A 13047-nucleotide genomic window follows, 5' to 3' on the forward strand; every position below is an offset into this window, starting at 1 on the left:
GGAGGAAAAGCATGGCTACAAGTGTTTCCTCTGTGGCTCTCAAAGTGCTCCAGAAGGCAGGCTAGAAATGTAGGTTTATAGACTAAAGCACACATGCACGCACACGCATACTTTTGTGGACTGCACACACACACACACACACACACACACACTTTTGTGGACTGAAGTTCACTACATCAGATTGTGTGAAAGGGTGTGCGTGTCCTTCACAGCATCTGGTGAAGCTTCAGCCTGCGCAGGGCTGTGCTCTGTCGATCCCTCTCCCTACACATATAGGCACGTACAGAGAGACAGATACAGCACGCTAGTTAACCGTGTTAAATCTGTAGTCAGTCAAAAGACAGGGGAGATGCAGACCGTTATAAAGCATCTACCTCTACCCACCCACCTACTTATGTATTAGTCTACAAAGCCGTGCACGCCCCTCGCCCTCCAACTGACTTCCGCCTGGCACTTCTAACTCCCCAGGCGAGGCCCAGCCACTGGGGGCGGGGCGCGCGGAGCGGAACCATAGAGGCAGGCGGGGGCGGGCTAGAAGGGCGCTGCCTCAGTCCCTTCCGGCCGCGCCGCCTCGGTGGTTGCTGGAAGTCGGTGCCTTCGATTGGTCCCGAGGACGCACCCGCGCCGGGAGCTCCGAGACAGCTTGGGGCCGCTGCTGGTGGGGGATGCGCCGGAGCCGCTAGCCGGGAGCCGCGAGCTGGGGAAGCTGCGAGGTACGGCCCGGCCCGGCCCGGCCCGGCCCCGCCCCGAGCACTCGGCGGGCGCTGATTGGCTGCGGAGGCGCCGAGCGCGTGGGGAGGAGCGCGGGCTCGAGGGCAGCGCGGGTGGCGGCCGCACGGGGGCGTCCGGGGCCGGACCCGCCCCCTGGGCACCCGGCTGTGGCTGCAGCGGGGAGAGCCCTGGTGGGAGGGCACGTCTACACGTGGTGCCAACTGCGCATTAGCCTGATAACACTGCGGGTCACAGCACAAACCGTGCTAACAGCCTGCTGCGCAGCGCCGTTCGGCTGATGCGCAGTCAGCGTCGCTGAGTGAGCATCACTCTAGGTACCGCATGTACAGGTAGTACTTTAAGGGAGTACTAAAGGAAACTGTAGTATCTAAGGTGCATATGTGAACGTGTAGACGTGGAGAAGCCAGGTGGGAGCGGACCTCCAGAGGTCTCTACTCCAGCCCCTGCTTGAGACAGAGTCATCGCCCTCTGAACCACCCTGTACAACCATAATCTGAACCCTGTGTAAGGCTCTACACGCAACCCTGACTGCACCGGGGCTTTTCCCAGCTCCTGGCATGGGCTCTGCCTGCCGCGTTTTCCGGAGCCTCTTCCCTAAGTAGCCATGGATGCACCGAAGTGGCTGGTGATTTGGGACTCCCTCCCTCCCTGTCAGAAGCATCCCGTGCTGCATGGCCAGGAATCAGCTGCTTCTGGCAGCTTCAGCAGGGCGAGTAAGGAACAAGGTAGCTTGGCCCAGGGCCTCTTGGCTACCAAATGGTGTTGTAGGGTCATTGGTAGGAGAAGGTGAGAGGTATTACTATGCTGTCACGGGCACTGGGAGAGGTAGGTTGTGGTGTTAGTCTGAAGCAGGGGCGGACAATTATTTCGGGCAGAGAGCCGCTTACTGAGTTTTGACAAGCCATCGAGGGCCGCATGACAGGCAGCCAGGGGCAGATAAGCATTGATTTTTCTAAATTTTTTAGGGGCCCTGCAGGCCAGGTAGAATGGCTTGCAGGCCGTGTCCAGCCCACAGGCCACATTTTGCCCACCCCTGGTCTGAAGTCAGGTAGAAGGCAGGGTAGATTCGTACCTTGCAGACTAATTGTATGCATGTCTGTGTGAGCGTATAATTGCAAGCTTTCATATCTATCAGTGTGTGGGGCCCCATTCTCCCAAGGCCAGGGAGAATAACTACCTGGTATAAGATCACTTCCGACCCAGTCCTGTGCTTGCTGCCCCTTTTTTCTATGATATCTGTTTTTGCAGGTCTGCCTGCTCCGAGTTGGTTTAGATACGAATAAGGTCCAAAGATCAGTTGACCAGAATACAATAAGAGCTTCAGCATAGGTCTACATGCTTTCCTTTCTCATAAATTAGTTTCCCCTGAAGCTGCTTCCCATGCCCTTATATTAGCTTCCTGTTTTGATTTTCTTACTTTCTCAAACTTGAATGTAACTATGACTTGGGATAATCTCCATTTTTCTAAATTCTGTGCACTTTGGCACTTGCACTGAGAGTCCCTTGTCTGGTGAACTTTCTCCTTTGAAATATTGGAAAAGGGGAGCAACTGTGTATTAAGGCTAGTTGTTTTTTAATTTGTTTATGGGGCATCCCTAGGACTTTTTTGACTGGAACAGGGCAAGAAAATGCCATAAGATTTTTCAGTTTCTCTTATCCCTGAGAATGAATGGTAGGTGTTTGCTACAGTGATATCAGGTGTTGATTCTTTTTAAGGGAGGTGAGGCATGGGATCTTTTCTTTGAGGATATTTTTATAGTAAGAGAATATATACTGATAAGTATTAGTGGATAATATGTATGCAAGCAACTCTGTGCCTGAAAATTGTGAGCGGTATTAAGTAACTTTCCCTTAAGCATCGGCTTTCTTTTCTGTAGGTAAGCACTTTGTAAAGGCCCTCTACATCTGTCACAGTGCTATAGTTGTAGCTGTGTTGGTGTAAGGACATAGGCAGACAAGGTTCTTTGGGTAAATCTGATATTTTTTATTAGACCAATTGAAATAGTTGGAAATTTTTTTCTTTGCAAGCTTTTGGGTATAATACCCTTCATCGGACTGAGGAAGCATCTGCATTTGGTGTGTGCTCTTCTTGTTGCACACTTTAAGAACCATTTCTTTTTAATTAAAACTATTTAAACTCTCCTAGCCACTCCTGTTGATTTTAAGGGCCTGATATAGTTTTTTGACTAACGTGTTACTGTATTATAATCCGGATTCTTCACTGCTCTTAAGGAAAAAAACAAACAAACAATGGGGCGGGGGGGAGGTGTAACTTCCTGTGAATTCAGTGGACTTATTCTGGTGCAAATGAGAGGACAGTCCCAGCCTATCATATGGATTTGGTAGTAACATAGATGCTCTCCCAACCAATACAGTTGGTCCAATAAAAGGTATCGCCAAAAAATCCTTGTCTCTTGAACAATGTGTTTATGACCTAATGGATAGTCTTAAAAGTGATTTATCCTGTTTATTTTGAAAGGCAATGGGGTGACATCCTTTTCCTTCAAAGGATATTGCTCTAGTACTTGTCACCCTGAGGAAGTTTCTCCTGATTCAGCCCACATCTTCCTTTTGATTAACTTGTGTAGTTATTTAACTTAATGGGAATGAGGAGTCCCATGGTACTGGCTATCAAGTGTGTTCATAAATCTTTGTTGGATTGGAGCCTTAAAGGTAAAGTGCAAAAAATAAAATATCCTCTTACACTTGGTTTTTCCTCTTTCATACTATCTACAGGCAAATTCTGACTGCAGTGCACTGTCTTAAAAATATGGATTTTTTCTGTATTTCATTTATCTTATTAATTTTATATAATTTATATTTATATTTGTTTTCTATTTATAGTTTTGTATTTCTTATTTTAATTCTCCTAGTGCCTATTATTGTTTGTTGAAACCTATGAAATGTTCCCCAGATCTTACAGTTAAGGAGAGAAAAACCAAATCTGCTTTTTATAATAGGAAAAGTAGCTGACCATGTCTTAGGAAGTAACTAGCTAAAATGATGATGATGTGAACTTTTTCTGCTGGCTTTCTTTCTTCTATATTACATTTCAATTTCACATCTTTTGCTCTCTGTGTCTTCTCTTGTTTGCCACCATGCTCTACCCTTCTTTTGCCAATATTGCTCAGTGTAGTCAGCTTTCTTACTCTCTCCCCTCCCTTGCCAGTTCCTTCCTCGCTGCTGCCGACCTGCTGAACAGTCCTGGGCTCTGCAGAGAGGAAGCCACTGCTGGCACTTAGAGCAAAGGGCAGGGTAAGGGCAGCAGCTTCACTGGGGCTTCACTCATTTAATGGGCATGTGCACACACTGTGCACATGCTCAGTAGGGCAACAGTAAGAGCATGTGCAGAAAGAAAAGCGCATGTTTGTAGTATGTGCGGATTCTGCTGTTACACTGGACCTATGCCTGTCAGTGCCAAAGAAGATTTTAATGCATGTGTGGGCTCTTATTTTAAGGGTGTATATATGCATTCCTGCTGTGCTCAAAAGGCACATGCATCACAGATTGGTTTAGATTTCTTTTTGTTTCAGGGTTTGCTCGCAATAAGGAGGAACAGCAAGAGAGACAAAGATTCAAGGTAAGGCAGCTTGCATGCTAGGCTTTTTCAAGTGTTGATTCAAAATTATAGATCTCTGAGCATTAAAATATTCAATGTTTACTTCCCAGATGTAACACAAATCATTCTTCTTCAACCTTTCTCAGCCTGCTTAACCTACTGACCCAGTTGGCACCACCCCGATCTCCCTCTCATTCCCCTTCACTAGCAGCCTTGTCCATTTTCTGTATTTTCCCTGTACACTTTCAGCCTCTGCTCAGTTTTCTCTAGTCCTGTCCCTAGTTTAGGGTTATAATATTTCGAGTTCCAAAAAAAAGGACACCTGTCATATGGGGGAGGGGGTGGTATATGACTGTGAGGGAGGCAATGATATGCCGATGCCCTGCCCATTCTGTTGCCCCTCACTCCCAACCCACAGACCCCAGTCCTGCTAGTGCCCCTCACTCCCAGACCACAGTACCCTGCTCCCCTGGGCCATGCTGGTGCCCCTCACTTCCGATCCCCAACCCTCTGGCGCTGCCAGTGCCCCATGCCCCCGGACCACAGCCTCCCTGCCTCCCCCCGCAATGCCTCTCACTCCTGACCCGTAGCCCCCTGCTCCTCCCAGCACTGTCCCCAGTGTTGTCAGGCCAGCCACGCAGCTCCATGTTGCCCCTGAAGGGCCTCCCTACCCCTTACCCTGCTGGAGGGGCAGGCGCCTTGTCTGCCCTGCTGCAGCCCCAGACGCGCCGCTCCACACACAACCCCCACATCCCACAGGCTTACTTACATCCAGCTGCCTGGCTGCTCCCACCTTGTCTGGCTACATGCTGGCCCCATGTGTGCACCCTGTCTCCCATCACCCTGCCCTCAGCCCCAAGCATCTCCTTGCTAGGGCAAGCTGGGAAGTGCCAGGAAAAACTTCAAAGCAGGGCTGACCAAAACCCCGGACTGAGATGGGAGGTTCTAAAAAGAGGACATATCTGTGAAAACCTAGATATATGGTAACCCTGCCTAATCTGGACATCAACTTCCTCTAGCCGATGCTGCCGCTAGTAAAGTGAGCAAAATGCTGGCTTGCATCCATAGATGCTTCTCAGGCAAATCCCAGGACATCATTCTCCCCTTGTACTCGGCCTTGGTGAGGCCGCAGCTGGAGTACTGCGTCCAGTTTTGGGCCCCACAGTTCAAAAAGGATGTGGAGAAGCTTGAGAGAGTGCAGAGGAGAGCCACGCGCATGATCAGAGGTCAGGAAAACAGACCTTACGATGACAGGCTGAGAGCTATGGGGCTCTTTAGCCTGGAAAAGCCCAGGCTCAGGGGTGATCTGATGGCCACCTATAAGTTTATCAGTGGTGACCACCAGTATCTGGGGGAACGTTTGTTCATCAGAGCGCCCCAAGGAATGACAAGGTCGAACGGTTATAAACTACTGCAAGACCGTTTCAGGCTGGACATAAGAATTTCTTTACTGTCCGAGCTCCCAAGGTCTGGAATAGTCTGCCATCGGAGGTAGTTCAAGCACCTACATTGAACACCTACAAGAGAAAACTTGATGCTTATCTTGCTGGGATCCTATGACCCCAGCTAACTTCTTGTCCCTTGGGAAGGGGGTGGACTCGATGATCTTCCCAGATCCCTTCCTAATGTCTATGAAATCTCTCTAAACTGCAGCACTCTTTCCCCCACTGCTCTATTCTAGCATCACTCCACTCCAAGCATTATATAATGGTTTCCTCAAACCACTTCAGCAACCTTTCATCCTCCCACCACCTTCCTCCTCAGCCTACATGTTTTTGCAAAGGGGATGTCGGGGAGAGAGGGGAGTCAACAAAAAAATTAAAAAGCTGTTCTGTCTCTAAGTCCAGCACTTACACATGTTTTGGGAGGCGGGAAGAATGAATACATGCAGATTAACAGATCGTTTTGGATTCTTTCATTTCAGTACCTTACTCCACAGTACATAGGAACAGCAATAGAGACAACAGGTCAAGGTAAGACAGGTTTGGGATTTTGTAGGAGTCAGATAAAAAGTGTAGGGATACTTTGAAACTGATCCATGGTGCCTTTTGATAAAAATTGGGTGTGGAATTTCCAGGTGTATATAAAATGTAGTGATAATAAATGGCTTTTCTTACATGTGCCATCAAGGTAATGTATGAGTATATGCACTTGTATCTAGAGGATGTAAGAACACAAAAGCTTGCTTTGAATTTCTAGCTGCACACTTGTTCTTGAGTAACTTTTATGTTGTTCATATCACCTTTCACTAATTATGATCAAATTACTGATCTTTTAACCCCCCTCATAACAAATGTGCATCTTTTTTCTAACAGTACTTGCATGGCTTGACTATGCACCCCAAACTTTAAATGCCTGATGTTGTTGTTTGTGCACAATGTGTACTGAGGTGGAAAAGAATAGGCAAGGAAATAAAATGTATCTTTATTTTTCTCGAAGATTTTTCAAATGGGGTTGTTTTCATTGTGAGCCATGCTTTTGGGATTAGAGCAGTCAAGTAGGGAGTGAGATGTTATTAGCTAAACTTGAAAAATCTACACCCCCATTCGGGGAGGATGATTGGGAAAGTAAAAAGTGTGAGATTTAGATGCTGCAGAAGTTGAGAATACTTTAAAGTGCTTTTCTATACTTGGGCCTGTGATAAAACATTCTGAATACAAATCAGGGTTGAACTAATGTGGTTCTACACCAAGGCAGAACCTACCTACCAAGGCTTCACAGGTTTTGTACTCTGCCTTACAAAGTATCTACCTACTTAGGTGCCCTCCATCATCACCATCTCTGAGTTGCCCCACTGTAGTATCTCATCTCCTTAACGTCTCAAAGGCGTGGCACACTAGATTAATTTCCCTGAAGGCAGTGGAAAGTCGGTGCAAGATTTTACTAGAACCATGCTTACCTGTTTTCCTGCACAGTTTGACAGGGATGGGGATCTGCTGGTATGTGTGCTTTTCCCTAAATAGTCTAGGCAGAGCAAGCTGAGCTGTAAACTGCCTTCTAGCCCAGGCTCGTCCAACATATGGCCCGCAGGCCGCCATGCGGCCCTTCAAGCCATTTTCTGAGGCCGGAGGTGCTGCAACAGGAAACGAAAGTAAATATTGTAGTTTTGTTTTGGGGGGATGGTGATGTTATACCGCTTCCTGTGAGGTCTTTGAATATGGCTCACCGGCCCACTGGGTGATTAAAAAGATCTGGCCCCACATTCAAAAAGGTTGGACACCCCTGTTTTAGCCTGACATGAGAGCTACAGTATGTTAAAAAATGGTTACAGACTATGGCGGATCTTTGACGTCACTTAATTCTTGCTTACTATGCATGTAAAGCAAATTTGTTGTATCGTAATACTTACCTTCTCCACCTGCTTCAGCTATTGCCTTGTTGAGTCTCCTCCAGCATATGAAATAATTATTCAGCGCTAGAAGATCTGGTTTGCCTTCAGTAAAAGCTGCTATTTTTCCTTGGGAGAGTGGGGTGGGAGGAAACAAAAATGGAAAACACAAGGACAAAGAAACAAAATACTTGTCAAAGTAGGAAAGCTTTTCCCTTCCCTTAGCTCTTTTAAATGATGGGAAGGTTGATATGCAGTCATCAGGAATTGGAATAAATTTTTCTAGTGTAGAGATTGTGAGACATTCATCTGCGGTCAGTTTTAGGGTCGAGAGTGTTTGTTGTTGTGTCTTTTAATTGGAATATAATTCTTGACACAGTGTGAATATATGAAGGAGGAAGTCGGGGAATCTGCTGAAGATGAGGCGACTGAATCGGAAGAAGACCCTGAATTTGATGAAAGAGTTGGATGCTTTTCCAAAGGTTCCTGAGAGCTATGTAGAGACTTCAGCTAGTGGAGGAACAGGTAGGCTTGATGGAGTCACTATTATGACAGATGGCCTGATGCACATGGGGGCTGCTGAATCTATTTATCATGTTCTGGTGATAAAGCTGCTGGAGGAAGACGCAAACAAACTCTGTCTCCAGTTGTTGGAAAAAAAATTAAGCACAAGACAGGCACAATTAAAATGAGCTCTAGAGAGAATTGGGGATTATTTCCCTTCTCACAAGCACCCTTTCCAACACCTCCATAAGGGAGAGCAACTTAAGTATGTCAGACCAGCATGGAAATAAACTGTTCCCCAAATCTGTTACATTTGGAGTCCTGCAAAGATTCACCTTTTTTTTTTTTTTTTTTTTAAACTCTTCTGTTGAAAAATCTTTGAGGCCTGTAAGTGAAATTCTTCAGCAACACGTACTGAAATGCCAGTTATATGCAAATAATACCAAACTGACTTTCACATCAAATCCAAAAACATCCTCTTCCTTGCTATCCAAGGGCTTGGATGAGATCAGCAGCTGGCTGAAATTTAGGTTTGGACAGTGTGAGGATGAAGGAAGCTCTTTGAAGAATCTGATATTTGTGTAGTGACACCATTTATCCAGTCTTGATGTTTACCTGGGCTCATCTCAAATACCTATAGCTGTAAGAAATGCTTTTTTTTCCTATAAGTGTATAAAAACTGCAGCCAAGGTCTTCTGACAATTCAGCAGTGAAAGGGTTAAAACTGTAGCTCTTGTCTGAGTGAAAAGTGAGGGTGAGCTGAAGATTAGGCTCTGTCCCTGCTGTATGTGGCCATAACTTTTCAGAAAAAACTTAATGGAAAAACCTTTTTTCTTCATTCTGCCTTCCCAAAAACAAAATGTGTTTTTTATTTGGGGGGCATGTGGTATATAAGAATACAGTATGTCATCATTCTCTGCCTTCCCAGTGTGACCTTCTAATGTTAAGGAACATTAACAAGAGTTTTTTCTGTTCAAGATTTGAAATAGCTTTTAAAATTGTATTGCCACTTCTCTCAGGATTGCATTTAAGGTTCAAAAGATTATTTTTTTGGGCAAGGTAAGGAGGTAAAAGATGGCAAGTCCATGTTCTCAGATTCTCTTTTTTCTTTTGTGGTGGAGTTAGAGATGAGGAATCTTTTAAACAAACTAATCCCCTTCCCTTGTAGCATCTGTTCATGAGACTGTCAGAGCCTTCAGAAAAGAGGATCTAACTTCCTCCCCACTTTCACAGTCAACCTCACAAATATTTTGATTTAAAAAACCCATCAGTACTCTTGTTATTTTTTTTTGGTGGCATTTAGCAGACAATATCATCTTCCACCTTTATATGCTCTGGTAGAGGAGGATCTTGGCCTCCAAAGATCCAAAAAGAATAACATAGTAATAAATGGCTATACATTGGTTTTCCTGCCTTGCTCAAAATAGCCCACAACTGTTTTTTCTTCTAAACAGTAATGCAAGTGCCACCTGTGGTTTGAAACTAGTTATGACTTAGGAAGTCGACCACAATTAGTGGCCTCTTGTCTGACCCTACAGGAAGCCCTGAGACAAGAGGCCTTTTTTTAAAATATAAACAAAAAAATGTTCTGCGGTTATGCAGCCCTACAGTTAGATATTTTTATCTTCCAATAAAGGCAGGATTCTAATAAGAGGCGCACAGCATGTGCTTCTGCGTGACTCTTTACTGTGTCTCTATTTCCATGCACCACAGCATGTTTTTCTGTTTGCATGCACAATTTCACAGTCACAATGAGGAGGTTGTTTTGAAGATATGCACTGCATGTCTTGGATGAGAAAAAATCCATTAATCTTTTCTTGCTCTCTAAGTGTATTCTTTGCATATGCAGCCGCAGATAAAGTGAGCTGATTTCCTTGCCTCTAATTGTTAGAAAAATCCAGAGCTGGGAACTTTGCATGGCATTGTTATGCATAAGTGACTTAAGCAAGGCACCTCTTCTTCCTCAATGGGCAATGTGCGTTTATTTCCCTTATTTGTTTTCTTGGCTTTATAACCAGAAGTGGAAATGTCTGATACAAAAACTCAGATCATACAGTGTGGAGCTCAAAGGGACCTCAGGAGGCACTTAGTTCATCCTCTTGCTCTGAAGAAGGGTTAAATATTCCTAGACTGAGGCATCAAAGATGTGGCCTGCAGAGCTCTTTCACTTGGGGCTTGGGGTTCCTGGAGGGCAAGTGGGTGTAAGGTGAGTAGGAACGAGGCCTGCTGCTGAATTCTGGCATATGGAACCTTGCTGGGGATATGTTGGCAGCGGAAGGGCAAGTGATGGGTATGTTAATCGCTGTGGCAGCAGTTGCTCACCCAGGAGACCAAGGGAGTTTGACATCCCCGAGCTAGATCATCCTTGACTGATGTTGTCGATGGGGATTCCACCACCTCCCCAGGGAGCCTGTTGCAGTGCTTGAGTATGCTTATGGTTAAGTTAGATCAGTGATTCTCAACGAGGGTCCCAACAGATCCTTTGAAGGGTGGAGTGAGTTGTGAAGAGATAAAATAGATGGCTCAGGCTTGTCCCTGCCTGGTCAGTCCCCCAAACCCCCACTGTCCAGCTCCTCTGCAAGGAGGTAAGCACTATAATATATAGCTTTTGAAATTGAGTGCCATGCAGCTCACAAAAGTTATGGAGGGGTGCTTGAAGTCCAGAAAGGTGGAGAACCACTGAAACAGATATTAGGTGCTTTATTTTTTATAAACTAGATTGGCCAAGAGCATTTATAAGCTCACATTTAACTGTTTTTAATTTGAAAAATATAGCGGCATAATGCTGCAAGCATCAAGGTTTATTTTTTTTATTCAGACTACTTGTAATTAAAAGGACAGACTCTGTGTTTAACATGTGAGAGACCTGGGTTTGATTTCCATCCCTCTCCTCTTCCAAAGCCACTGTATCATTTTTCTAATGAATAAGGTATGTACCCTGTAGTTACAATATTCTAAAATAGGGTTGGCCAACCTGTGTCATGTGCCACAAGTCGTACAGGCAGCTTTTGTGTGTGGCATGCAGCAGACCAGGGAGGAAGCAGAGCAGCAGATAGAGCAGGGTAAGGGGATCAGATTTGGCACTTGGAAAGGGTGCATGGCTAATTTGTGGCAAACCTGTCAAAGGTTGGCCGTCATTGCTAAAACATCTCTATGAACTAGTTGGAGTTTTCTCACAAGACACACGTTGCAACGTCAAAAATATCTGAGGTCTTGGAACTTTCACCTTCACATTTCATGATTTTCCCGCATTAATGTAAAATCTGTAGAGTTAACGTGTTTTGAAGAAACTAACCTTATGACTTTGTGGAGAAATCTTGGTCAAGACTTGACACAAGTAAATTCATTTATCTGTACAAAAGTGTTTTCCTTAAATGTGAAATTTAAATGTGAAATCCTTTGTATTGTGGTTTTTTTTTCGTTTTGTTTTTTTGGTAAATCCAGGCAGGATATAATAATTTCTCCCTAACCATTTTTTTTTCTTTTTTGGTTTCTCAGTTTCCCTTATAGCATTTACAACTATGGCTTTCTTAACAATAATGGAGTTTATGGTGTATCGGGACACGTGGATGAAATATGAATATGAAGTAGACAAGGATTTTACTAGGTAAACTTTACCCCTCAGAATATCTTTGAATTCTAAGTTAAAGTTTGCCGTTTTGTGCACTGTTCAAAAAAGGAACAAATTCAAAATGTTCTTGCAGCTTATAAGCAGTTGCAGATTGTGATGCTACCTGAAATCATTGGGTAATTAGTCTCCTGGGCCCAGAATTTCTTAAAAAAAGAAACTTATTTGACTTCCATACTCAGGAAAATTAACAGAATTTAGTGGCTGATAAATGCAGTGGCTCCAGTATTCCTTTTGAAGCTGAGAGGGGCCTGCATAGTGCCTAACTGATGGCCTGTTTGCTACGGCATTTTGCTGGGAAGATGAGAGTTACAGGTTCAAATGCCCTCTGGGCTGCACAGGGTCCTAGAATTTGCTTCCTAGGCAGATGCTTTAGTGGCTTAACTGTTGGAACAAAAACATGGGAGGGCCCTCCTCTATTTTTCCAGGGTGTACACATGACCGCTGTGTACCTGCGTGACATACTTACTGCATGCTCAGTCTACACATGTGTGCTAACCATTCATATAGCAGGGGTTTTAGAATGGCAACCTGTGCATAAGTGCCAAAAAAGCCATTTATGTAGCTAGAACATTGGCCATTTAGATGCACAGCAGGTTATAGAATTTGCTCGAAATATTCCTGCCTCAGTTTCTCATACTTTATACTGAGGGCAATGTTTACATCTACTGGTACAGATTTTGGCCTTGGAATTGTTCTGTGTGTATTTTCCCAGCTATTTTATTTTCGTGTTTATACTTTTGTTGTTTACTGTTGCAAATACTTTTTTTTGTCTTCTAGTAAATTAAGAATCAACATAGATATTACAGTTGCTATGAAGTGTCAATGTAAGTATTCCATCCCTATGACTGTGGTGTGGTTTTGGGGTTTTTTTATTGTTCTTCAAATCTGATAGCAATACAATACATGTTCCAGAACGTGTTTTGGGGGGTTGGCTGTCCAGTTAGAAGGTCTGATGTATTCTAGTCATTTTGTAGCTATGTCACTTGTGCTTCAAGTGGTGTCAGGCACAATTAACCAAAAGAGAGTGGAGGAATCTATCACAGTAATAAATCAGGGCAGATCATCAACTTGTTTTGCTTACATCAGAACTGAGACTGAAACTAGTTTCTTCTTCAGCTGGACATTTCCATCAATGAGGGCCTTCATCATTTTAAGCATGTACTTGCTGCTCTTTGACAAGCTATAGATAATTAAACTTAAAATTGTTTGGTTTCCTTGAACTGACAGGGAATTCAGGTTTTTCCTAGCCAGCTTGCTGCTATAAGCTTTGCTTGCATTTCATATTAAGTGTCT

General features: G+C 44.3%; 1 protein-coding gene across 4 annotated transcripts in view; it reads left to right on the forward strand.

The window, feature by feature from the left end:
* Positions 1-542: 542 nt before the first annotated feature.
* The window catches only part of ERGIC2 (ERGIC and golgi 2), a 40299-nt gene continuing 27794 nt past the window's right edge, over positions 543-13047 (forward strand). For 2 of the 4 annotated variants that reach the window (XM_019487443.2, XM_014606476.3), the window contains exons 1-6: positions 543-713; positions 4266-4312; positions 6216-6264; positions 7999-8144; positions 11622-11730; positions 12532-12578. In XM_019487443.2, coding sequence (XP_019342988.1) covers positions 8039-8144; positions 11622-11730; positions 12532-12578 — 262 coding nt within the window. In that variant the 5' untranslated portion in view covers positions 543-713; positions 4266-4312; positions 6216-6264; positions 7999-8038. Of the gene's footprint in view, positions 714-3901; positions 3988-4265; positions 4313-6215; positions 6265-7998; positions 8145-11621; positions 11731-12531; positions 12579-13047 lie in introns of all 4 variants that reach the window. The other 2 variants (XM_014606475.3, XM_019487442.2) reach the window with 2 other exon arrangements.

This window comes from Alligator mississippiensis, chromosome 4 (genome assembly GCF_030867095.1).
Source record: "Alligator mississippiensis isolate rAllMis1 chromosome 4, rAllMis1, whole genome shotgun sequence".
Classification (NCBI taxonomy): domain Eukaryota; kingdom Metazoa; phylum Chordata; order Crocodylia; family Alligatoridae; genus Alligator; species Alligator mississippiensis.